The 27,862-nt window shown below is 37.6% G+C and overlaps 1 protein-coding gene and 2 long non-coding RNA genes across 3 annotated transcripts; 2 read left to right on the top strand and 1 right to left on the bottom strand.

Annotated features, from left to right (window-relative positions):
- The first annotated feature begins 654 nt into the window (after nt 1-654).
- On the top strand, nt 655-26,171 carry LOC114475269 (uncharacterized). Its single transcript, XM_028465961.1, has 13 exons — nt 655-738; nt 1,868-2,008; nt 2,133-2,210; nt 2,298-2,428; nt 3,576-3,825; nt 4,879-4,972; nt 6,156-6,325; nt 9,339-9,613; nt 10,680-10,743; nt 12,478-12,543; nt 13,743-14,266; nt 24,470-24,617; nt 25,419-26,171. The coding sequence occupies exons 1-13, from the start codon at nt 655-657 to the stop codon at nt 26,169-26,171; spliced, it is 2,778 nt and encodes a 925-aa protein (XP_028321762.1).
- Nucleotides 14,671-18,621, top strand: LOC114475235 (uncharacterized). Its single transcript, XR_003675448.1, has 4 exons — nt 14,671-15,119; nt 16,502-16,737; nt 16,854-17,038; nt 17,616-18,621. It is a non-coding gene; the product is annotated as an uncharacterized LOC114475235 (long non-coding RNA).
- On the bottom strand, nt 21,264-21,860 carry LOC114475236 (uncharacterized). The gene is made up of 3 exons (XR_003675449.1): nt 21,748-21,860; nt 21,482-21,654; nt 21,264-21,380 (listed from the first exon to the last, which is right to left on the bottom strand). It is a non-coding gene; the product is annotated as an uncharacterized LOC114475236 (long non-coding RNA).
- Nucleotides 26,172-27,862: the final 1,691 nt, after the last annotated feature.

The raw sequence follows: 27,862 nt of genomic DNA, 5'->3' as shown, positions 1-27,862 counted from the left end.
GGCAAGTTCTCAACCTTGGGGTCAGGACCCCATTTGGGGTCGCAAGACACAGGGAGGGGGTCACCAGATGCATTTTTCTGCAACTACACCAAACTTTCCATATTTTAAGCTGTTTTCATCACTTTTTCATATTTCTGCTTCTTTTAATGCATTTTTGCTCCATTACTCCCATTTCTGACACTTCTTCATCAAATTTCAATTCCTTTTATGCACTTTATTTTTCACTTATGTTGACCCATTATTGTCACTTTTAACCTCTTTTTTTTCCATATTTCATGCTTATTTTTTGCCAATTTAACCACATTCACATATATCATGCTCCTTATTTGCCAGTTTAAACTAATTGTTCCAATATTGACACTTTGAACCATGCATTATTTATTCATTATTATTTTTTGAATAATGCTGTAATATTATTATCTCGGGTAGTGTAAACGTGACAGACCAACTGTTGAATATCTGTAATTAAGTAAGGGGCAGGCTAAGGCAATATAATAATTTTTCTTCTCTGGGCTCTTTTCTGGACATGGAATGTAATGAAGTTGAATATTTCTTGTGAATTGTGAACTTTACCATGAAATGAAATCTAATAATGTAATTTCTTTATCCACAGTGTGCGGTTTCCGGCTCTGATAGAAGAAACAAAGCATTAAGATGAACTGCTACACTGTCCTAGAGTTGGTGGGAGAAGATTCGTTCGGATGTGTTCACAGAGGTCGGAATAAGCACACCTCACAGGTATTAACACGCCTCTTTTACACAAAAAAACTACATGAGGGGCTTCATTTTCTTAATCCATCACAAGGAGATAGCTGCTTCTTCAATGACGGGAACATTAAATTTTCCAAACTGCTCGAGAAAAAAAAAAAAACTGCCATTTCTGGTGTTTTTATGATTGGAAATTGGTGCCAAAACAATAGCAGATGTTGATATTGTGGCTTCCACAAAAGCACCTGAGCATGTCTGAAATTGAATGTCTAGCACAGGGGTTCTCAACCTTGGGGTAAGGACCCCATTTGTGGTTGCGAGAACTTTTTTTGCTCCTTTTAATGCATTTTTGCTATGTTACTCCATAACATTTCAATGCCTCTCCTTCACATTTTTTACACTTTCAAGACATTTTCAGCACTTACATAATCCCTTCGCTTCATTCTGATACAGTCCGATGACGTGTGACAACCTTGAGTAGATCAATTCAGAAACAAAGTTCCAGGTGGTGATGGAGGAGGAGGAGGGGGACGTAGCGTCATGTCTACACAAACATCCTTAGTGTATAGATGAGACAGCCTTGACGGCTGGCATGGGAAGCCAATGATGATAATGATGATTGGTTCCAATTCACTGTAAATGTTCTTTTTAGTAATTTGGACTTTGCGATAGGTCAGAAAGCTGCCAGCTCCAATCAGCAGCATGCCTGCTACCATAATTCCAATCATGTAGATGTCTTCCACGTCCTCAACAGAAAGAATGGACAGACACACGACCATCCGCCAGGAGTCAAGCGTGTATCCAGCAGCAAACGTTTCTTTCGGACCGGCGGGCTCACCTCTGCCCGTTCTTTTTGTCGAAAAAATTAGGTCGATTGCATTGAGAGACCAACTGATCAATTCCATAATTTTGGTTTTTGGATAGAGATGTAAGGAGAGGCTCATTTTACATTCACAAGACAAAACAAGCAGTAGCCAGGGCAGATAAGGGAGGGAGCGGGGAATGCCACCGCCTTCATCGAGTGCAGGAGGAAGAATTGGCCCCTGAACTAAGTTGTTTTGACACCCCAGGTTTAGACTTGTTGAAATGACTCACTTTTACCACCTAAATAGTTTGTGATGGAGTGAAAAACAACCATCTGTGGTCACTGTGTTGACAGGTGGTGGCTCTGAAGTTCATTAAAAAGAGAGGTCTATCTCAGGCTGAGCTGAAAGAGCTGAAGAAAGAGATCAACATCATGACAGGTCTTAAGCACCACAACATCGTGCAGCTCTACGACAGCTTTGAGACTCAATCTGAGGTAACTATCAGTCACACATTGAGCTATACAAGCTATCCTGGAGGGCTGCAGTCCTGCAACCTGATAACAGGATCCAAACTAGTTTTTCTATATAGTAAATATCTTGTCTATGTTTGTGTAACAGGTGGTTATTGTAACGGAAATTGTAAAGGAACAGTTGTTCCACATTCTGGAGCAGAATAAGAGCCTTCCTGAGACACTGGTATGAACTATATTCACTACAGAGATTTCAATCTACTTTATTAGTAAAAATGTAGCATTTGACACCTTTGTCATGTTTAATTTGCAGGTTCAGAACATCGCCTGTCAGCTGGTCTCAGCTCTGTATTATTTACACTCCAATCATATTATTCATTGTGACTTGAAGCTTCAAAACATCCTGTTGGGAAAAGGCGGCGTGGTGAAGTTATGTGACTTTGGGTAGGTTGTAGGTTGTAGAATATTTGGCGTTAAAGTTGTAAATGTACACGGCTGAAATGTTTCTTTATATCAGGGGTTCTCAACCTTACAGTCAGAACATGAGATGCTGGGAGTGGGTTGCCAGATGCCTTCAAGAAACTATAAGAATATGTTTTGAACAATTTTTGTTTATTTTTATAATTTTTCTGCAACTCCACCAAGCCCACCATATTTTAACATATTTTCATCACTTTTTCTTGCCATATTTTTGCTCCTTTTAATGTATTTTTGCTACATTTTTCCCATTTCTGACACTTCCACATCAAATTTCAATGCCTTTTCTGCACATTTTTTCCACTTTCCAGACATGTTCAGCACTTATAAACCCTTTCTACAACTTTTCCACCTAATCTCACATATATTGACCCATTATTGTCTCTTTTAACCTTTTTTCACCATATTTCATGATTATTTTTGCTAGTTTAACCACATTCACCATTTGTTATGCCCATTATTTGCATTTAAACTAATTGTTCCTACTTTTTTAATTACATTTCCCCCCATAACAAAATAGCAAAAAAGGCACAACATTAATTGCAAAACAGTAAACACACAAGACAATTACATAAATACACAAAATGACAGAAAAACAAATCAAATATACACAATTTTTTTTTTTAAAGATGACTTACATGCCCATTATTTGCCAGTTTAAACTCATTGTTTCTACTTTTTCTAATTTGCAACTTTTAACCAATTTCTGTGGTTTTTAAAATCCCATTTCACCACCTTTTCACCATTTTTGGTCACTTTGAACCATTTTATTAGTGATTAAAACCAGGATTTCCATCTTTAAGATGACTATAATACTAATAAACGTTCCTGATTACAGTGGATATTATTCAGATGAATAAATAAATGTGGTTATCACAGATTCATAGAACAATGGACCATCATTTTACTGACTTTATGGATGGACCCCAAAAATCTCTCCCCTTTATTCCCCCTTATAGATGGTCCTGTCTCCAATGTTCATGTCTGTGTTCACCTTCAGCTGCAGTGGGGGTCCCCACTCTCTGGGACCTTTATTTTGGGGTTCACGGGCTAAAAAAGGTTGAGAACCTCAGCTTTAAATGATGATTTATGAACCGGTGGCGTCTTGTTTTAGGTTTTCTCGAGCCATGGGTGATTTCACCATGGTGCTGACCTCCATCAAAGGCACGCCGCTCTACATGTCACCAGAGCTGGTGGAGGAGAAGCCCTACGACCACACGGCTGACCTGTGGGCCCTGGGCTGCATCCTGTACGAGCTCTACACGGGGGTACCCCCGTTCTACTGCAAGAAAATCCTCAACCTGCCCAACCTGATCATTAAGAGCGAGGTCACATGGCCCCAAACCATGAGCGATCTCTGCACGGTAAGGTCAATATAAACAATAGATAGAGCGGGGGCCCAGAAAAAAAATGACTTAAAAAAATCACACAAAACACCAAAAATAAATAACTCCAAAAATATAACAAATAATTCCAAATACACACATTATGACAACAGAAATACCCAAATGACAGAAAAATATAACAACAAAACAAAGTAAGATAAAAAATATACAAAATGACAACATAAAAATTTCCAAAAACATAATATAACAACAATGCACAAAGTTAATCACAAAACCACAAGACAAATACAAAAATACACAAAATTAGAGAAAAACATACAAAATGACAACATAAGTACACAAAAATAACATGGCAGATATGCAACACACACACAAGACAACTACAAAATGACACTAATAGACAAAAAAAATCTAAAAAGATGACAAAAATACACAAAATGACAGAAAAGTACACAAAACAACAGCAAAAATAAATGACTCAAAAAATACACACAATGACAGAAAGATTTACAAATGATATTAACACAAATGCACAAAATCAACTGCAAAAACACACAGGACAACTACATAAATACACAAAATGAGAGAATAATATACAAAACAACAACACAAGTACACAAAAATGACTAAATATGACAACAAAAATGCAACAAACTACACGCAAAAAGCACACGATGACTACAAAAACACACAATATAAAAACAACAACAAACACACAAAATTAGACAACACAAGTACATAATAGTGACTCCAAAAACCAAATAGGACATCAAAAGTTGACAAAATTACTTGCAAAACACACAAGACGACTATGAAGATACACAAATGCAGATTTTTTGTTGTAAAAACTAAAAAGACAACAAAAAAAAACCCAAAGTGACTGAAAAATATACAAAACTAAAACAAAAAAACACAAACTTCATGTAGTTTCCTGTATTAATGCTCTGATTGGTCGGTATTCTCATGCTGACATGAATGTTGATCACGTGACCCTCAGATCTTGCTGTGATGGGAAGTGTTTGACGTGTAAATAACACATGTAACTGTAATCTGTATTTTCATCCCTCACAGAATTTCCTGAAAGGTTTGCTGACCAAAGACCCCCTCCAGCGCTTGTCCTGGCCGGACCTCCTGCAGCACCCGTTTGTTGCTGATGGTGTTATTGGTGAGGGCGACGCCCACTGGGGTTGGGGTCAATTACATATTTAATATTTATGGTGTGGGCGTTTGAGCATTTTTTTGTGTCAGTATAGCCCTAGATTTAAATGTTTTTAAAATGGTAAAACCTGTGAAAGCTTGATATGAAACATATTTTAATAATTATTAACTACAAACTGTATGTGTAGAACTGTACATATAGAACAGTTTAGCGTTAAATTATGATTGATAATTTTTGTAGGATTTTCATGGCAATTACAATTACAAAGTCAATTATCTGAACTCCATTACAATTTAATTATGATTACAACAGCAACAGATTTATAGGCGGGGCTACTGGACTCAAAACATCCACACTTTGTTCTCTTTCTTCTTTTTGTTGTTGTTGAAGCTAGCTAGTTAAAATCACTACTCCTCCGTTATTAACGGATCAGGCTGAAATATAGTAGGTGGCACATACCAATATATAAATGGGGCCCATTACTCCGTACGTGTCATGGGGGTGCCAGGGGGCACCATTTTTTCAAATGACTACTCCTCCGTTAGTTCTCGTTAGATCAGAAGGCAGTTTGGCATGAATACTCTATGAATGAATATGATGAGACGGTCGGAGCGTAATTGAATTGTAATTGAGTTCAGGTAATTGACTTTGTAATTGTAATTGGCAAGAGCAGTCTATAGAAACTGTCAATTACAATGTAATTAAAGACAAAACTGAGGAGTGGGAACTTTTGACCACGAGGGACTTTTCCCAAATTCACACAATAAAATACAGTAAATAAATAATCGTTTTCTGCTGCTTTGATTCTAACATATTACGTTTTCAGTGAAATGGTCCCAAACTTTTGAGACTTTAGGTTGGTTCTTCTTCTTTTCTTCTTTTCACAATGTAAATGGTGAAGCGACACTGCACCCAACAGTTCATGTTATGGTACTGCAGCAAAAATGAAACGGAAAGATTTTATCCTGAATTTACAACATTAAACGACGCGTCGACGCAAATTTTTGTCGTTCAACATTATCAATTATGTAACAAATCATTTTTGCATGATTGTATATGTTATCTTAACCCTGCATGTGTGTGTGTGTGCGTGTGTGTGTGTGTGTGTGTGTGTGTGTGTGTGTGTGTGTGTGTGTGTGTGTGTGTGTGTGTGTGTGTGTGTGTGTGTGTGTGTGTGTGTGTGTGTCAGTTGTGCCTGCCGTGACCCTCCCCAGCCCGCTGACCGTCTCACCCAGCCCAAACATGTTGATTAAGAAACTAAAGCAAGCTGCAGAGAAGTCTGCGGCGACTGCAGGAAAAACAACATGGCTGCAAAGACCTCAGAAAAATGATAAGAGGAAGAAAACGCCCTCTGCCAAAGTGAGTGACATCACGGTTCTGGTAAAATACATTTTTCATTTATGTCAATTATCCATGTTCAATTACAAATCAATTACCATTAGGTCAACCAATGAATAAATTTCAAATTCAATTAATCACAATTACTGAGCCTTTAATAAATTAAACGTATCCTTCCTCTTGTGTTAGCTTTCTGTTAGCATCTCTAATGCTAACGGGTCAGTTTTGTGTTAGCTTTCTGTTAGCATCACTAATGCTAACGGGTCAGTTTTGTGTCAGCTTTCTGTTAGCATCTCCATTGCTAACTGGTCAGTTTTGTGTTAGCTTTCTGTTAGCATCTCTATTGCTAATGGGTCAGTTTTATGTTAGCTTTCTGTTTGCATCTCTATTGCTTACGGGTCAGTTTTGTGTTAGCTTTCTGTTAGCATCTCTAATGCTAATGGGTCAGTTTTGTGTTAGCTTTCTGTTAGCAAACATATTGTAACAATAGTTAACTATGTATGTGTAAACCATAGAACTGTAACATGGTTCCCTCATTTTGCATTTAATTAAATTGTAATTGACAGCTTTTATATAATTCACATTTCAATTACAATTACAAAGTCAACTATCTGAACTGAAAAAAGTACAAAATGACAGTGAAAAATTTAAAAAAAATGACAAAGAAAATGTACAAAATGAGTGAAAAATGTAGAAAATTACAACAAAAACACCCAAAATGACAAAAAAAAAAAAACATACTAAATGACAGCGAGAATAGACAAAATGACAGCAAAGAGACAAAAAAAACATACAAAATGATATCGAAAATAGACAAAATGACAACAGAAATGCATAAACGCGACCCTCCTCTTGTGTTAGCGTTCTATTAGCATCTCTGATAATGGGTGAGTTTTGAACCATGTCCTATATCAGCTGTAAAATACACTAATAATGTTTTATTTATCATCCACTTTGTTTCTCATCTCTTGGTTACCTTGTTATATATTATATATATATACATATATAACATAATACTCAAGATAACTGAAATGTAGTGGGAAACCTTGATCTGAAACATATTTTAATGATTATTAACTATGTATACGTGAGCCATGGAACTGTAACATGGTTCACCAGTTTTATGTTTTAATTAAATTGTAGTATTTATAGAATTTCCATGACAATTACAATTACAAAGTCAATGAAATGAACTTAATTACAAATCAATTATGATTACAACCGCAACAAATGTTTTCAAGTACAGTTACAATTATAACAATGCCATAATTGTAATTAATTATGCGTGTTCACTTTTGTCTTCTGAGATTTACCGCTAAAGAAACCTGTTAAATAGGTTTTTTTCTTTTTTTTTAATCACAAGGAAAACACTAACGGAGTCCGAGAAGGAGGAGCCAATTGTGACACGGCGGCTACACCAGCTTCTGCTTCACCACTATCACCACCACCACCACCACCAGCACCAGCACCAGCACCACCATTAGCACCAGCACCACCATCAGCACCAGCACCAGCACCACCATCAGCACCACCACCACCATCAGCACCAGCACCAGCACCACCATTAGCACCAGCACCACCATCAGCACCAGCACCAGCAACACAATCAGCACCAGCATCACATGGGAACAAAACCAAACCTTCAGATCAAACTATTCAATCTCTGTGTCCAAGCACCAGACCAAAACAAAGGTGATCACTGCTCGTTAGAACTGACATGACGTATTTCATTTAAACAGGGGTTCTCAACCTTGGGGCTAGGACCCAATTTGAGGTCGCCAGATGTCTTTAAGAAACTAAGAATGTCCATTTTTGCTTATTTTTACCATTTTTCTGCAACTCCACTAAACTTGCCACATTTCAACCTATTACAACCTACATTACTCTTATTTTGACACTTCTCCATGTCTTTCCAGCACTTATAAACCCTTTCCTACGGAAGCCCTAAAGGGCCATGCTTTCATACATTTTATTTCCTCTGTTTTCCCGTAATAACGACTTAATTTTCTCGAGATAACGAGACTTTGTTTTCCAGAGATAACGAGTTAATTTAATTTGTTTTCCCGAGATAACGGGATAATAAACAAAAGATTATCTGTGGTATTTGTGGCTTTAAAAAGGTTAAAAGTAACAGAAATAATAGGAAAATAAGGAGGAAATATGCACTGTACAACACATTGCAAATGTAAATACAGTCATTAGTTATCGGGAAGAGAAACCAGGTAAAACTATTCATGTGAACACTGTTGTTTTAATTTGAGCCATTTTTCTATTAGTTTATTGTTGAAAATATTGTCACGAGTCTCTAATTTTAGGTGTGTGGGTACTAGAGAGTTCCACAGTTTTGCGAAAGCAGACTGACCAAAAGAAGTCGACCCATTATTGTGACTTTTAACCTTTTTTCACCATATTTCATGCTTTTATTTTTTTTTTCTCCCACCATTTTTTTTATGCCCATTATTTGCACATTAATTGCAAAACACACGACAACTACATGAATACACAAAATTAAAAAAAATATTCAAAATGACAACACAAGTACACAAAAATACTCTCAAAACACACAAAATGGCAGAAAAATATAGAAATTATGATAAAAACACACAAAAATTCCTGTAAATTCACAATTTAACAACATTTCACTGATTTTAATGCTTCAATTGTGCCTACTTTGTAAATTACATTACCCCCCCTCCATTTCTGCCACTTTTAAGCCAATATTGAAACTTTGAACCCCGCTCTCTGGCACCTTTATTTTGGGGGTGGTGGGCTGAAAAGGTTGAGAACCACTACATTGAAGCAGAGTGTTTGTGTTGTTCTCATCATTCTGATCACTCACTGCAGGGAACCAATCAGCAGAGTCGGCAAACGGAAGGTTGTCACTGTGAAGAAGGAACCAAAGCCAGTGGGTGGACGCCCTGAAGACACGCATGATCTTTGATTTATTGACATTTTGTCTTTATCTGATAAAAAACAATGCTGCTCTAATGTATCAACTCTGTTTCTTTGACTGACTTTTCTCCTTTTCTCACAGTTATATAACGGTTTTGTAACCGACGAGATGGTGCCCAGCCTCCTGGAGCACCTGGTTAGCCTGATGGCAATGCCTAACGTGGACACATTTAACCAGGCCAGCGCTGACCTGGGACTGCCTCACGTCCTTTTTCACCTGATTCATGACATGGTGGAGAACCTGTGTCTGAGTTCCGGTGTGGTTCCTTTCTCTTCGCAGCAGGCGCTGCATCAGAGCATGATAGCACTGCTCATGTACTTGGAGAGGAACCAGGACTGGGCGGACCAGCAACACCGGTCTGTACATACTACTCATACTAACATACTACTCATACTAATGTACTACTCATACTAACGTACTACTCATACTAACGTACTACTCATACTAACGTACTACTCATACAAACTTAACGTAATACTACTCATACTAACGTACTACTCATACAAACTTAACGTAATACTACTCATACTAACGTACTACTCATACTAATGTAACGTAATACTACTCATACTAACGCAACATAATACAACTCATATTAATGTCCTACTCATAATAACATAAATCTACTACTACAAAAATGTGAATGTATTTGATCCCAGGGCCACATGATCAACATTTTTGTCATATTTCTGTGTGTATCTGTCGTGTAGTTCTCAGCGCACACAGGGGGGCAGATGTCACCTGTTCAGTCACTGATCATCTCCCAGAGCATTAAAATGAGCTCCTTTAAGTTCAGTTGTCACACGTATAGAAAGCACATCTTTGCTTTGCTCCACCTCATGGACATTTTTTGTCCTTTCTTTCATTTTTTGACGACTTTTCATCCAAATAATCTAACTTTTGCTTAATAAAGATTACTTGTTTTTTTCCTACATTTTGCCTCTTTTTGTTCCCCATTTTTGCCCTTTTTCACCATTGTTTGCAAAAATTTTGCTAATTTTCACTAATGTTTGGCCACATTTTGCTCATTTAAGCTACACCTTTGCCATTACATACCACCTGGTTCCTCTTTATTTGCCCATTTTTTGGCCATACTTTACTGCTTTTGGCCCATTTTAGTCACTTTTCACTCTTTTCTTGCAACGTTTTTGCCACTTTTGGACCATTTTTGGCCACCTGTTAACAAGTCTGCCTCCACTAGCTTGTAAAAAAAAAACATAGCGGACCGGACAACTTTTAGTCGACAGCCCACCAGGATGATGCCATTGTGAACACAATATGAACTCACATTTGCACCTGTTTTCACTCAAAGGATGATAAATGAGGACCATTGTGTGTTTAGTGTGTAGTACGTTATTGTGACATTTCCAACACTACCACTGTCTGTCTCAACTAAACTCATCATGTGCTCCATTGTTCCAGGTGGGAGGAGCTTATCAAGCCTTTCAAGAGGATTCTGTGTGAGCCCTCCCTCAGAGCGTTGGCAGTAAGTGACACACTCACATCGACCATAAGACACACACACATCGATCATAACACGCACACACCAACCTTAACACACACACACACACACACACATCTACCGCAACATACACATCTACCATAAGACACACACACTCACATCGACCATAAGACACACACACACACACATCGATCATAACACACACACACACACACACACACACACATACACAGACAGAGTTATGAAGAATACTGATATATGCTGTAGTAATGTTACTTGATTGTAATTTTACTCAAATACAAGTAAGTTATACATAAAATACTCAAGTAAAAGTAAAAAGCTGATCAATTAAATAGAACACAAAATAAAAGTTACTTTCACCCCCATGTTTATTGTTGGTAATAAATCTAGGTACGGGTCCCATGCATATAGTAAACATTTCATGTAGAAAACTTAATAATGAAGAGACCAAATCCAAATCTTAATTTATTTTCCACAAATGTATCTGTATAAGATAAAAGTTTTGTCAAAATGTAAATTTTTTATTTATCTCTTTAGTGTGTTTTATGTCGTTTTGTGTGTTTTTTGGAGTTGTATATTTTGTTAGTTTTATGTATTTTTGTTGTCATTTTGAGTGCTTTGGTTGTTATTTTTTTGCATTTTTTGCTGTTTTACATTTTGTCGTTTTATGTATTTTTGTTGTCATTTTTATGGAAGCCCGTTTCCGCCACTAAAAAAAAAAAATCAATAAGGAAAGTCATAATTATGAGAAAGAAAGTCATAATTATGAGATAGAAAGTCATAATTATGAGATACTTAAACACATTTACAGCAGCTTGTTCATGTGGTGAGCTGAAACTGAGAGATGGCTGATCAGACTATCGAAGACTACTTTAGACGGGGCTTTACAAATGATGAAATACTTTGTTTGCTTGCAAATTCACATAGAAATATGCTGAGTAAATGTAACCTTGAAAAGATACTAAGCAAAAAGAGGCTCTGGCGTCAAAAGGATAAAACTGATGTGGCTGAAGTAGCTCAGTTTATTGAACAACACATGGAGATTTCTGGTCAGTGTCATGGGTACAGATGGATGTACCAAAAAATTTTCTATCTCATAATTATGACTTTACTAACTCATAATTATGACTTCCTATCTCATAATTATGACTTTCTTTCTCATAATTATGACTTAACTAACTCATAATTATGACTTCCTATCTCATAATTATGATTTTGTTTCCCATAATTATGACTTTCCTTGGTGATTTTTTTTTTTTTTTTTAAGTGTCGGAAACGGGCTTCCATCCATTTTTGTGTGCGTTTTGGATATTTTTTTTTTTTTCTCTCATTTTGTATTTTTTTTGTTGTCGTCAAAATGTACAATTCTTCTTCAAATATAATAATGTCAATGAATTCAATTCAAAATAAATAAAATGATTAGACGCTAAGTATAGCTACATCTATGAACCCTAAAACAGAACATAACCTACATTCAATGCTGTGTTGTCACTTTTTGTCACAATTTTTTGTAGTTTCACGTTGTCTGTTGATCCTTTTAAAACAGAAAATGATCATTTACTCAGTGATGTTTGGTGTAGAAATATAACAAATCACTTCTTTAAAAATGTACTTAAGTACAAGTAAAATGACTGATTTAGGAATGTACTCCAAAAAGTACGAGTACCCATAAAAGCAACTCAATTACAGTAACACGAGTATTAATCCATTACTTTTACCTCTGCCTTTGTTTTCCAGCCTCTCTCGGCCTTGCTTTTGCGTCTGTTCGCCGAACATGTGGATCTTCAGGTTGACGTGGAGAATGTAGGCTTCTTGCTGGCTTCGACCCCAGTCAGGTACTGCCTGGGTTTTAACATTTCACATTTCACTGGACAAACATCCATTGGAACAAATAATAAGTGATACATGTTTTTCTTATCAGTTCCTAAAGCCGCCGCCCCCTCATGGACTGTGTGACGGTCTGATGTTCATATTCCTGAAAACAACAGTTCTGTCCCGTTGTCTTTGAATCCACTGATGTTTGTAGACATTTGGAAACGGATCCACTCTGAATACCCAGAATACGACTTCTGTTCAGCAGATGGTAAAATTATTTTTTTTATTTACACCAGACAAAAGTAAACTAACACACACACACACACACACACACACACACACACACACACACACACACACACACACACACACACAATGACTCCAAGACCCTATGTTTTCAAATCTAGATAATTATATCCTGGATTAATCCCCTTTAGTGGGCTTCACCTAACCAAACATTCCCTGTCAGAAAGAAGCTGTCCTATGAAGCATGATAACAACAAGCTGAGTGAAGCGTGTTGATTTCAGTCTGGTTAACCGGCGCACTCTAGTGACAGAGGAGGATATTACAGCGTCAGACCAATCACACACACAGGAACTGTAGAATGCCACAAATGAGGAATAATTATTTAAAAATATGAAAAATTTAAATCCATAATTCAGACCAAAAATTACACTGTTGCTGCAGTAAAAGCAGAAAATAATTAATGCAGGAATTGATGAGTGTTAATGATTAAATTAAACGAAGAATAAACAGTTTCACTTTCTTTTTTACCTACATCATAAGGTGGAATATATTTATATTTATATTATCTACAGGACTGAGGCTCTTTACATTACCACATAATACATGAATTAATGAAGGAATTAATTAATCTATGGGTGTGAAAGTGCTCAATGCACGCAAGCTTTATCAGCTGACTTATTTAACTTATTTTACTTTATCAGTTCATCAGATATAAATCTATATGTTTCCTAAATGATGTCATTGGTAAATGAAAGGATTACATCAATGTCTAAATATTCTCTCTCCTGTCAGCGTCACATCAGATCTGATTGGTCAGGAGGCGGGACTTTAGTGCTCGCTCAAATCCTAGCCAGAACAAAACCTGGTCCCGACCAGGTTAGTCGTTCAGCCTAAGTTACCGTGGTGATTTAGCTCCATAAGACTTTAGTGAACTTCGTAGTGCAGCAGGTTTCTGTCTGCACCCGGCGACGCCCACCCCACTGAGTCCTCACCCGGCGACGCCCACCCCACTGTGTCCTCACACCGCCATTCTCTCCGCTCTCGGCTCCCTGACCTCCTGGGTCAACGCGCGCTGTGGGGAACGGCCGCCGTGCTTCTGAACGTCTTGTCCCATGCGTCTCGCGCTTCCCCTTTCTCCGCTGGCTGCCGTCTCCACGTAAACGCGTGGGTGCTGCGGCGCGCGCTGACTCACCACGACCCTGAGATCAGGGTGGCCACGTGCCGGCTGTTGGCTCACGTGAACCCACTGACCTCCCTCCCATCCCACCTGCCCCTCAACGACGTTTTCAATGACTTGATCAACTGCCTGCACCATTACTACATGCCTGTTCGGCGGAACGCGTGCTACGCGGTGAGAAACTGGTTGGCACACGTCATGGAAAGACAAACATTGAAGAAGAAGAAACGCCACGAGGACCTAGCCGATTACTTCTGTGAGACGCTCAGGATCGCCGCGCTGGTATGGCAAGCCCTTTTAACATTTAATAAGTCTGGCGGACATGTAGCAATTTAGTTTTCACTAGTGGAAATTACATTTGAACATGTTCAAATGTAATTTTGACATGTTGAAATGTTAATTCAAGATATCTGTAAAGCCATTTTCACACGTAACAAATATATTTCAACATGTCAAAATGTCATTTCGACATGTAGAAACTGAATTACAGATATCTGCAATTACATTTTTACATGTAACAATTGAATTACAGATATCTGCAATTACATTTTTACATGTAACAATTATATTACAGATATCTGCAGTTGAATTACAACATGTGGAAATGCAGTTTCGGATATGTGGGCGGGACAATGACGTCATTTCGGATATGTGCTCCAAATTACCATATTAATTTCGGATATGTGCTCAAAATTACCATATTAATTTCGGATATGTGGGCGGGTCAATGACGTCATTTCGGATATGTACTCAAAATTACCATATTAATTTCGGATATGTGGGCGGGAATGGCCGTCGTGTACCATTCCATTGGCCGACTGTGACGGTCGCAGATGACGGTGCCAGTGGCTCTCACCATATGTGTTTTGAAGTGGAAGACGTAGAATATGGCGGAGCAAGTGATCCTTAAAATTCAAAGAAAATGTTTTGCAATCGAACGAGCTTATCAACAAGGTGTATGTAGTCAAAGGGAACTACGCGCGACAGACGCCTGCATTGTTAATTTAGCGAGAATTGCTGATCTACTTTCTACAGAGACAGCTAATGAATTAAGAGACGCCCTTCTGGAAATCAAGGAATTGATTTTGAGTTCACAGCGAGATGCCCCGGCAGCCTTCTCAGTTAATCGAGTTCGTTCAGGTAAGTGCTGAATCATTGGTCAAAATTATATTCATATTATCTATGTGAACATGCTAATATGCTAAATGGTGACGATGAGCTTTGGTCTACCGTGAATAACATAAGTAATATTACAAAATCCAGGCAGATGGTGGCAAGTTAAAGAAAATTTGTTAAGGGCTAACGTTACTCAGATATTTCTGTAAGGAAAAGAAAGGTAAAAGATGTAAACAGGACAGGCACATACAAGCTAACACCAGGTGAGCACGACGGTGTGCATACATCTAAACCAGGGTCACCAACCCGGTGCCCGCGGGCACCAGGTAGCCCTCACGGACCATGTGAGGGGCCCTCAAGAGCTCTAGTTACCAATGAGCTCCATCTAAAATCTGATTTACTTTCCAAGATTCAAACTCACAAAGATAAATACATATAAGAGATGTAGTTATTACTAAGTAGAGTTAAATACTACTAAATATAATAAACATTTATAAAGTTTTAGTGTTAAATAAACCATCTTTAAATGTTTATTTTAACTGGAACATCATCACAAATGCTTTTACATGTTGCAGATTTGGTGTATGTGTTGTTATATATAATAGGATATATATAAGATTATTTAAAAAAAATGCAAGGTGGATTTTCGTAAAATATGACAATTGTTACATTTTACAAATGTTACGTTATATGAATAGGTAAAAGTAGTTTTTCTACAAAATGTCATGAAAATGAAACGATTGCATACATTAAGATTTCTTACAAATTTTAAGTTACTGCTGGCCTTCCTTATTATCTTACCCTCTAATAAAGGGACAAAATATAGTATTAAAGACATGCTTTTCTAACTGGTAGCCCTTTGGACTATACAGTACCTATGAAGTAGCTCACAGTTTCAGAAAGGTTGGTGACCCCTGATCTAAACTAATTGTGTTCTTTCAATGATTGTGTATATAATGTGGATGTGCTTAGTTAGCTGGCTAAATTATTCTTTTTACACCATACTATTATTTTAACCGTTCAGTTAGGCCTGTTTGCTACTCTGAAGACATGATCAGCTCAGAAAACATGTTATAAATTGATGGCAATTTTGCCTTTTCAAAGGCGTTAAAAGGAGATCAGAGTCAGCATAACTGTACCATTCATTATTTGAACAGAATCTCTAGTCACTATTTCTCCTACGTCAACGATTGAACACTTCAAACCATACAAAAAATACATAGTGTAGTTTAACTTGATAATTTAGTGCATTTAATATTAAATCTTCTTTTACATATGTACAAATTTAGATAAATGACTATAAGACACACTTTTAGAGAGTGTTTCACAGTTTAATAAGATAGTCAGAAATCTGCAATGCATATATTTGAAAGTCATTTTTGAGCTACCTGTTGCTTATTTTTCAGGAGGCCGTGGCAGACCAGCCATTGATGTTTCAAGGCAGCAAATACTGTTTTTGCTGAAACAAGGATACACTGTCAAGCAAATGGCTGGCATGTTTGGTTGCTCCTCATCGTTTCTTTACAAGAAAACAAAGCTGCTTGGAGTGTGTGTTCGAAGAGGACATCTACCAGTGACAGACGAAGAGCTCATCCAACACATCACAAGACTTCATGAGCTTTATCCTAATACAGGAAGTGAGGTACAGTAGTTTTTATGTTCCCCATGAACTGTACACAAAATGTATGTTGTAATTCGGCTCACCAATACAACTTGCTGAAAATGTTTTTTGTTTGTGTGTTGGTTCTATGTTATCAGATGATGAGAGGATTCCTCCGAGCTGAGGGGCTGTTTATTCCACGGCATAGGGTACGAGACGCATTGACCCAGATAAATCCTGGTGCAGCTGCACGCAGGTGGAGCAGTGCTGTGACCAGAAGGGTGTACCATGTTCCCCATCCCAATAGTTTATGGCACATAGATGGAAACATGTGACTCATAAGGTATTTGGTCTGTATGTTGTATTCATGACTAACTATTAACAGGGATGAACTCCATTTCTACACAAGATATTCCATCATTTGTATAATTTATGTTATCAGATTATACTTTTTTTACGAAGAGAGACATGAGTCCAGCAGATAGAAAGACAAACAAACACGGACAGACTGAACAAATTACATATAGCATCAGAGAAAATAGCATGCACCACGAAATAGATTAGAAGTTTAAAGTTTGTATTATATCAGTGGTTGTTATGGATATGGGGGTCAAGAGCATTGTGACGTTTGGCTAAAATTTTCCGTAGATGTTCAGCTTGGTTGAGTTCTGCTGACTGAATGGCCCGAGCATTTATTCACATAATTTTCATCCTCACCAGACCATTCAGTTAGCCCTGGTGAACAGAATCTCACTTTCAGATGTTTATGTGTATTTTATTTAGCGGTTTTCCTTTAATCTTTCCCTGTATGTATATTTACTGAGTAGTTTCAATGCACTATAATCTAGAGGTATAAAAACAACTCCACCAATCTGCTAGATTTATAATCAAATGTACCTTTCTCCTTTGTTTATCACAAGGTGGGGTTTGGTGGTCCATGGAGCCATTGATGGACACTCTCGACTGATCACATACTTGAATTGCAACACAAATAATCGCGCCTCCACTGTACTGACACAGTTTGTAAAAGCAACCTGTATGTATGGCCTTCCTTCCAGAGTTAGATCAGACTATGGAGGTGAGAATTCACAAGTTGCACTGTTCATGAACCTTGTTCAAGGTGTGGAGAGGAGGAGTCACATCACAGGGGAGTCTGTCCATAACCAAAGAATAGAACGTCTTTGGAGAGATGTTTTTCTGCATGTTCTACAATATTTCTATGATGCTTTTTACTCTCTGGAGAATTCTGAGCTTCTTGATCCTGAGGAGGACCTCCACAAAATGGCACTGCAAATTGTCTTTCTGCCAGAAATTCAGAAAAGACTTCACAATTTCAGAAATGCCTGGAACAACCACTGTCTGCGCACTGAAAACAACAGAACACCTGTCCAAATCTGGATTGCAGGAATGCTGGCCAATATGGAGATGGACAACACAGCCATCAACAATGTGTTTGGTGAGGACCTTTACAGTGAACAGAGTTTGGAGGCCCTTTTGGCACACCATGGGATTGTCACTTTCCCCAGTCTTGATGACGACGACCATTTCCCAGCTGTTGTTGTGGAAGGACCCAGAATCCACCTCACTTCACAGCAACAGCAACTCGTCATCCAGGCAATTGAATTACCATACGACACAGAAATATCACACTTGCTGCACAGTAATTGCAAATATGCTTGTGTTGCCCCAAAGTGAAAATAATGAATGAGTTAAAGACCAAACTGATACACTGGAGGACAATTTAAAGTAATATCCAGAGTGATGATACCCAGAACAACATCTCAACCTAGAGTGTGATGTTGCTTTAATACAACATTAATACAAGCACAAAATAGTGGTAACAACTAAAAACTCAACAGATTATTTTAACTCCACCAACTCAACGAGTTCCACAGTTTAACTAAAACTAGTCTCAGTCTCATTCTAAGCAACCCATAGATTCTCCTGCACTGTTACTTTGTTGGTCTCCATGGTTACCACAGACCAGCTACTTTGTTGTATGAATCTTAACTTGTGTGTTAAAATAAATTCATTTTATCATGAAACGATTGAAATTCAAGTCTGTTGTTTGAGAAGTTGAAAAGATAAAACCTTTCAGCTATAATTGTCACTTCAGAGTATTCAAAGCTATTGGCAGAGGTGGAGTGATGCATGTTGGGGAAAGTCCCAATAAAGTTGTGTCCTATATCGTCGCTCACGTAATGCCTCTGATCCAATCATATTGCCTGGTCAGAACAAACTGTTTTATAAATTACCATATAGGTATACCATAGCTTATAATAGAAGAAGTATTCAACTCCTGTACAAAAGCACAAGTAGTACAACACTATACGTTGTATAGTAAATGTTCACTGACTGTTTTAATATCCTATTTCAACAAATAATAAAGGCAGGTGTTGAATCCGCTTATTCATTTATTTGAAATACCCTCTATGATCATAGTTAAGTAATGTAATATTTTGTCTAATGACCAATAATAAGACTACCGTTTTTTCCGGAATATAAGTCGCACGAGCCAAAAAATGCATAATGATGAAGAAAAAAAACATATATAAGTCGCACCAGCCAAAGAGGAGCATGCACTGATACAAAAGCCTACAGTGTCCTCTAGTGGCCTTCACATGGATAACCGCTAGAGCGTACTGTAGGCTTGTATATCACACTGATCTCTGTGTCTGTACCTCTAAAATGTTTAATATATTTGTATACAAGTCACACCCCAGCCAAACCATGACAAAAAATGTGACTTATAGTCCGGAAAACACTGTACTTCTTGCAGTACACCACTTTACACCCTGTCATTTTACCTCAGAAATCAAAGACTGCATTTTGTCTTGAAAATATATTTCTTTATTTTATTGTACAACTGCAAAATGTCCTGCCTCCACTGCATAACATTGGAACATTAACTGATAACCACATTTGAGGGGGGAAAAGGGTGAGTTGTACTTAACATGAAAATATCAGTTTCTGAAATATTTGTCTCCAAAATATGAACTTCTTTTAACAGTATAACCATACTATAACTTCTAACTATTGTTGTGTTCAGTTATGATTACTTTACACAAATGCCCTGAAAAAGCAGTTTTAATTTTAAGAAAATTGCAGCAACATTACAGAAGTCTGAAGCGGGCTTTGCCTTTGTGAACTTGTACTTCAAAGCCTGAACTGACTTAAACTTTTTGTCCACAGAATGCGGCACTGAAAACAAATTGCAGAGACCTTGTTTGTTGCCGTTAGACTTAAAGACACAAACATATTAAACAATGGATTTTTTTGTATTTTGTTCAACCTCTTTGTTATATATTGATATTTTTATTGTTTTGGTCTGGACTTGGTCTCGTTCCCTAAATGCCTGGGAGCTCTCTGTTGTCGGGCAGTTCTTGGTCATATTTAGTGTGGTCTTGACTACAACATTGGTTTAAAGATTTATTAATTTTAGGGCAAATGTAATGCTACAGTTAAAGTCAAGTAAGCTTTCAATTGGTTTTAATACAATTTTATTGTAGTTTTTCAGAAAATGCTCAGGTTTTGGGAGGTTGTTTTGAAACAATGCAGAGATTTTAGAGTGTTTATGTAGGACCCTAGTTATATTATGCAATGACGAAACCTGGGGCCTGCAGAATGCCTTCTGTCATACAGCTTTTGAATTTTTCATATTGTTTGTGAATGGGCAGTCTGAGCACTATGGCGCATGTGTTTGCCTCTGGAAAGATTTTAGTGTCTTCATTGTAGAGAAATTCAATGACCGGATGCAGTGGGAAGCCCAGGGGAGGCACTGCTGAAGCTCCAGAGGCAAACTCCAGCACCATTTCCAGCGTAAAGGGGCTGCATTCTCCTTCTACAAAGACACAAGCAAAGGAAATTGTAGATCACATGGAAATAAATATGAATGCCTGTCACACTAATACGCTTCAAGTTTTGTACAACTGTATCTACATGAAAGTGATGATATAGTCCAGATCTATAATATATATGTTGTTGAACATTGTTGCTAAACTCTTCTGAAACTTCCCAATAGAGGTCTGAGGCTATTTTCAAGTTGTCGTTTTGACATATGCAAGGCCACCCTGGGGCCCATCAGCATAACTATAATTGCACAACAAGACACAAATGGCTGACCGATCAACCAAACCTGATTCCAATTCCTAGGGCTGGCTTAGTGGTCCCGCCAAAAACACACATGCCATTGAAATATCGTACCCTCAACATCGATTAACCAGTCTCTCCAGAAACAGATGGTCTGATTTTCCAGGGGTCGTCTGTTACTTCCAGGGACCGAGAAATCAACTTGAAACAAAGTAGACAAGTCTTTTGCCTCCAGTGGTTTTGGTGAACAGGTCCTCAAAGATTTCAGGGTGAGCCCTAAGCTCATCAAGGAAACCAAGAGTTTTGAAACCTTCCTCAAACCTGGAAAAAACACACATAAATCAGAACATTACAAATCAATGTTTTATGAACAAGTTACCCTTTCACACCCCTCAGTTTTGCCCTGATGGATAAACTGCTCACTGTCTGAATGCCATGTGCGTTCGCCCATCAACAAAATAATGTGCTGCAGATTGGACCAGGGAATCCCTCTGCTCCAAGGATGTGATGTATCTCAGTGTTCCCATCATGCTCAGACTTTCTTCTGCATCTGTGATTGCATCATTTGCCTCACGGACAGTCTCAGCTCCTTTTATCTAAAAAAACATATATATTGACTGAGAGTCGTCACATTTTGGGGAAAAAATCTACAGTGAAAATGTAATGAGCAAGCTTCAAAAACGGTGCAATACACAACCTTTAATAACTTTTCTCTGAACGACTGGTCTCCCACTTCATCCAATGAAGCAGCAGGTGGAGATTTACCGCAAAGCCGGAGAAAGAGACGCTTAGAAAAGAAGCATGGGCGAACTCCACCATGGATTATAGTCACCATCTTTCCAAACAGGGTGTACAGTCCAGTCTCAAGATCTGAAAAATAAACATTTATGTAAAGATTAAAATAATTAGTTTTAATTGGTTACACTTCTTTTTAAATATGCAAAAAACTTCACAATTACTTACAATGAGTATCAAGCGCCAACAGTCTATCATCCTCAGGCCCATCAAATATCTTTGAGTGCTGTATAGCCCTCATTAGCAAACGCAGGTATTCCCTGGTTGGCCCCCTGTCATCCACAGCCCCTTCTCCTTCCCCCTCACTGTCGACAAATATTACATCCAGCTTTGCTCCTGGGTCAAGGCGGCGTCGTTTAAACGCTTGAAGGCTACCCTGCAAGATGTTGTCTCTGCAAACGTTTATTTGATTGCTTGTGTGATTGCAGGTGAGATCCACTTTGCTGAGGAGCTTCATCAAGACAGTTTGCAGATCAATTCTGTAATATAAAAACAAATGTAAAAAGTTAAGATTACAAAAGACAACTTTGAAGTTTGAGACTAATTATTCAAATGAAAGTAAAATAACATACTGAGATGATGAGGATTCACTATTCTCCACTATTGTTCTAAGAGTTGGCTGAAGAGGCAGTGATCGTACAGGAGACTGGTCAGGAGAGAAGGAGGAGAAGAAGGAGTAGCTGAAGGGCTGTGTTGGTCTATGGCAAGGCAAGCATTGCTCAGGTCACATGCATCCATTTCCTGAATTGGAGACAAAAATACACACAAATACAGATACACAATATACATTAAAACTGTTATTTAAAAAAAAAAAAAAAAATAGTACAAATTAAAATGTTTGAAATTACATTGTTAATCACCTGTCCATCTGGTCTTGCCATCCACTGAACATAGAGAGTTGAAAAACCTTTGATGTTGTACTGCTCAATGGATCCTGACAGTGTGCTTTCGAGTAGATTGGTTGATGCTGCTTCTCTAAGACAAAAAACCTCACTGGCCATTTCCTCTTGCCCAGCAAAATCAAACAATGTCTAAAGCAGAGAACAGAAACAAGAGTTTACATCTATGAATTATCACACACAACCCAGGGCACAACTTAACATCAGAAGTGAACTCCTTCTCAGAGGTTAACATTAAGACAGGTAAAGTGATAACCTGAATGGATTCAGACAAGACAAACTTCCTCATCCTCTCCAATCCATTTGGAAACTTTAATTTAATGCTGTTAATGCTCTGATTGGTCGTTATTCTAATGCTGACATCTTTCTTTCAGGGCTGTGTTGGTTCCTTGAAGCTGTTTTTTATGTGCACGGCACAAATATGAACTCGTGTCTTCCTCAGTATTGTGAGAGAGAATCCAGATGTGTGGACACTCTGAGCCAGCAATTTTAAAAAGATTAACATTTGTCGGTCATTTTATGATTATTTTTGTCATTTGTATTTATTTCTGTTGTTTTCGTGTCTTTTTGTTGTTATTAGAATTTATCCTGTCAATTTGTGCATCTTTCTGTCATTTTGTGTGTTTTTGGTGTTATGTGTGTTTTTGGTGTTGTTTTGTGTGTTTTTTGTTTAATTTTGTGTGTTTTTTGTTTAATTTTGTGTGTTTTTCATGTTGTTTTGTGTATTATTTGTTTAATTTTGTGTGTTTTTCGTGTTGTTTTGTGTATTTTTTGTTTCATTTTGTGTGTTTTAGTGTTGTTTTGTGTGTTTTTGTTTCATTTTGTGTTTTTCATGTTGTTTTGTGTATTTTTTTGTTTAATTTTGTGTGTTGTTTGTGTTGTTTTGTGTATTTTTTGTTTAATTTTGTTTGTTTTTTGTTTCATTTTGTATGTTTTAGTGTTGTTTTGTGTTTTTGTGTATTTTAGTGTTTTGTGTATTTTTTGTTTAATTTTGTGTATTTTAGTGTTGTTTTGTGTGTTTTTTGTTTCATTTTGTGTGTTTTTGTTTCATTTTGTGTTTTTCATGTTGTTTTGTGTATTTTTTTGTTTAATTTTGTGTGTTTTTTGTGTTGTTTTGTGTATTTTTTGTTTAATTTTGTTTGTTTTTTGTTTCATTTTGTGTATTTTAGTGTTGTTTTGTGTTTTTGTGTGGTTTTCTTCATTTTGTGTATTTTAGTGTTGTTTTGTGTATTTTTTGTTTAATTTTGTGTATTTTAGTGTTGTTTTGTGTGTTTTTTGTTTCATTTTGTGTGTTTTTGTTTCATTTTGTGTTTTTCATGTTGTTTTGTGTATTTTTTTGTTTAATTTTGTGTGTTTTTTGTGTTGTTTTGTGTATTTTTTGTTTCATTTTGTGTTTTTCATGTTGTTTTGTGTATTTTTTTGTTTAATTTTGTGTGTTTTTTGTGTTGTTTTGTGTATTTTTTGTTTAATTTTGTTTGTTTTTTGTTTCATTTTGTGTATTTTAGTGTTGTTTTGTGTTTTTGTGTGGTTTTCTTCATTTTGTGTATTTTAGTGTTGTTTTGTGTATTTTTTGTTTAATTTTGTTGTTGTGTGTGTGGTTTTTTTTCATTTTGTGTATTTTAGTGTTGTTTTGTGTGTTTTTGGTGTTGTTTTGTATATTTTCCTGTCATCCTGTGTATCTTTAATTTCTGTTGTGTATTTTGATTGTCATTTGTATATATTTCTATTGTTGTAGTGTATTTTTGTTGTTATCATGCATTTCTCTTGTGGATTCTCTATCTTTCTGTCATTTTGTGTGTTTCTTGTGTTGCTTTATGTGTTTTTCATTTTATTTTGTGTGGTAGATGTCTTTTTACGTAGTTAATTTATTAACAGAGATTTTGTTAATTCAACCATTTAAAAACATTGTTAATGTAAATTGTTATTATTTCTGAGTGGATGTCGTGGTGTGCCGCAGGTAAAAGTAACTTGAGTCAAACTTTTCCTCTCAGGTTTCCTTCTCCGGCTACAGTCGTTGTGGTTTCCCTGAGCTCTGAGCTCCTGCTCATCCCGTTTGTACTCCTGGACCTGCCAAAGCCCACCATGGTCTCCATCCTGAACCTGTACCACGCCTCTGGTGTTCTTCCAAAGCTCCTGCAGGTCAGTTCCTCTCGGGCTCTGAAAACACTTTGCTTACAAACTAAGCTAGTTAGCATAGCGTACATTGTTCATTGGAGATTTTATAGTATAGACTGGGCGTGTCTTAACTGCTCCTTTTTAAGGAAAGCTCCAGTATTCTGCTATTTGTTCTAAGAACCCCAACAACATAGTATTTAAGTCACTTTCATGACGCTTCTATAAACAGGCTGTTTTTTGGGCCTTCATGCATATACATCAGCATGAGTAGCTGTTGTCTTCCTTCTCCTCCTCACCTCTTCTAACCACAGAAATTGTCCATTTAAGATGATAGTCCATTATTTTGTCCTAATGCTGCATTGCATTGGGTCACAAACAGATCAGATCATCCTATGAAAGCGATACGAGGTGGTAACAGCTGCTAAAAATGGAACTGATTGTGAGCGCTCACGCTGCACTTTGGATTATGAACGTAAATAGATTAACTGTAATATCAACCTGTCTTTGTTATGTGTGTTTTAGCTGTGAGGTAGTTTGAGAGGGAGGAGCTCACATTCTTATATAGGGTAGGAGGAGCCAGGATTGTCAGGAGGAGGAGTTTCCCCATTATGACATCATAAGGGCGTTAAAATCCAACTGAACAGAACTTTTTCACATTTGTTCCTATGAATGAGGCTAAATGAATGTATATCACTGTAGCAAAACCATTAGAAAGGGATTTTTCATAATACTGGACCTTTAAGGAAAAGTGGATAGGAAAGGAGATAGGAGGGAACATTCTGAGTTCTTTGGTGTGTAACACGTTGTTCTCCGTTGCTCTGACAGGTGTTGCCAAGTCTCCCTCATTCCCTGCTGGAGTGGCCCCTCCATCTGCTGAAGAGAATGCTGCTGATTGAGCCAGAGCGCTCGCTCCCCCACCTCCGACGGGTCGCCAGGTTTCTGTCTGCACCCGGCGACGCCCACCCCACTGCGTCCTCACACCGCCGTTCTCTCTGCTCTCGGCTCCCTGACCTCCTGGGTCAACGCGCGCTGTGGGGAACGGCCGCCGTGCTTCTGAACGTCTTGTCCCATGCGGCTCGCGCTTCCCTTTTCTCCGCTGGCTGCCGTCTCCACGTAAACGCGTCGGTGCTGCAGCGCGCGCTGACTCACCACGACCCTGAGATCAGGGTGGCCACGTGCCGGCTGTTGGCTCACGTGAACCCACTGACCTCCCTCCCATCCCACCTGCCCCTCAACGACGTTTTCAATGACTTGATCAACTGCCTGCACCATTACTACATGCCTGTGCGGCGGAACGCGTGCTACGCGGTGAGAAACTGGTTGGCACACGTCATGGAAAGACAAACATTGAAGAAGAAGAAACGCCACGAGGACCTAGCCGATTACTTCTGTGAGACGCTCAGGATCGCCGCGCTGGTGCACGGCGACGTGTCCCCCCTGCTGGACGACGACGTGCAGGCGGCGCTGAGGGAAACTCCAAATAAAGACTGCGACGCCAACGTGAGACGAGCCGCCGACGACACGCTGAGCTTCACAGCAAACAGGAAGTCCAGAAGAGCCCGTAAAAAGCAAGCGTGATCACATGATCAATACAACTGATCAATGAACCTCATCACATGGTTCTGTCCAAAGCTCAATAAATATTTGCACAACTCGTTGGTTTTGTCCATTTTCTTGGTGATCGTTCTTTGCCTGAAGCAGGGTTGGGATCAATTACATTTTTCAATTACAATTGTGTCTTGAGCGGCATTTTTTCCAATTCCAATTCCAAATACAATTATATTTTTCCCCTGAAAGTCAATTACAATTACATTCTCAATTACTACAGTTGAAATTCAATGAATCACAAGTACGGAGCCTTTAATAAATAATTCCATTAAACTTAACTTTCCTCTTGTGTTAGCGTTCTGTTAGCATCTGTAATGCTAACGGGTCAGTTTGACCCATGTCTTCAATAAACTGTAAAATACAACAAAAAAAATATGATTTACCATCTAATTAGTTTCTCATCTTTTGTTTACCTCGTTACGCATCATAATCAATGAAAATATTTCATATTTTTGATATGGGAATTTATTTCTGTCAGTGTGCCCCTAGATTTTTATATACATTTATATATATATATATTTAAATGGTAAAATGATCCTGAAGAGAAGTGACAGGTAAACTTTATATAAAAGATATTTGAATGATGTTCACTACGTGTGTGTGTGTGTGTGTGTGTGTGTGTGTGTGTGTGTGTGTGTGTGTGTGTGTGTGTGTGTGTGAGCCATAGAACTGTAACGATGGTTCCCCTGGTTTGTGTTTGATTAAATTGTAAATGATAATTTTGACGCAAAGTCAATAATCTGAACTGAATTACAATTCAATTACGATTAAAACAGCAACAGGGTAAGAAGGAATAATTAGTTTATAATGGCAAATAATGGGCATGACAAATGGTGAATGTGGTTAAATTGGCAAAAAATAAGCATGAAATCTGGTGAAAAGAGGTTAAAAGTGACAATATTTGGTCAATATATAAAACATTATGTGGAAAGGGTTTATAAGCTCTAAAAATGTCTTAAAAGTGGAGAAAATGTACAGAAAAGTCATTTAAATGTGATGTCAATGGGAGTAATGTAGCAAAAATACATTAAAAGGAGCAAAAATATGGCAAGAAACTGATGTAGTTGCAGAAAAATTGTAAAAATAAGCAAACATTGACTCAAATTCTTAGTTTCTTGAAGGCATCTGGTGACCACAAATGAGGCCCTGACCCCAAGGTTGAGAACCCTTTAGTTAAAGCTTTCAAAACTTCATTAAGACATTTTTTTTGCTCATTGTTTTCTTTTATTTGTTTGTTCTATTCTGTTTTGTTTTACTTTTTTTTAAATGCAGTTTTGATGGTAGTTAAAATTACATTTTGTTTATTAATTAATGTAATAAACCAGTGTTTCCCAAACTTATATTTCTAATCACAAGTACCCCTTTATCTCCAACATTAACCTTGATTTTAGGGCTTTTTATTCATTTATTTCTGATTTTTTAGAATTTGAACTTCACCTTTTGGTGTATTTTAATGAGTTGTGTCACAAATGATTATTGGTGGATGAGAAAAACGTCTTTGTGTGCATGAAAAAAAAAAAAAAAAAGACAACAAAATTTAAAATGTTAAAAAACAAACTGTACAAGTACCCCTAGACCTAGATCAGGGGTCTGCAACCTTTACTCTCTAAGGAACCATTTCACCTCATCTCACCTGGATTAAAGTCTCTCAGAGCTGAAAA

Source organism: Gouania willdenowi, chromosome 14 (assembly GCF_900634775.1).
Source record: "Gouania willdenowi chromosome 14, fGouWil2.1, whole genome shotgun sequence".
Lineage (NCBI taxonomy): Eukaryota > Metazoa > Chordata > Actinopteri > Blenniiformes > Gobiesocidae > Gouania > Gouania willdenowi.
Note: the sequence above shows the minus strand (reverse complement) of the source record. Positions and strands in the feature narration are given on the sequence as shown.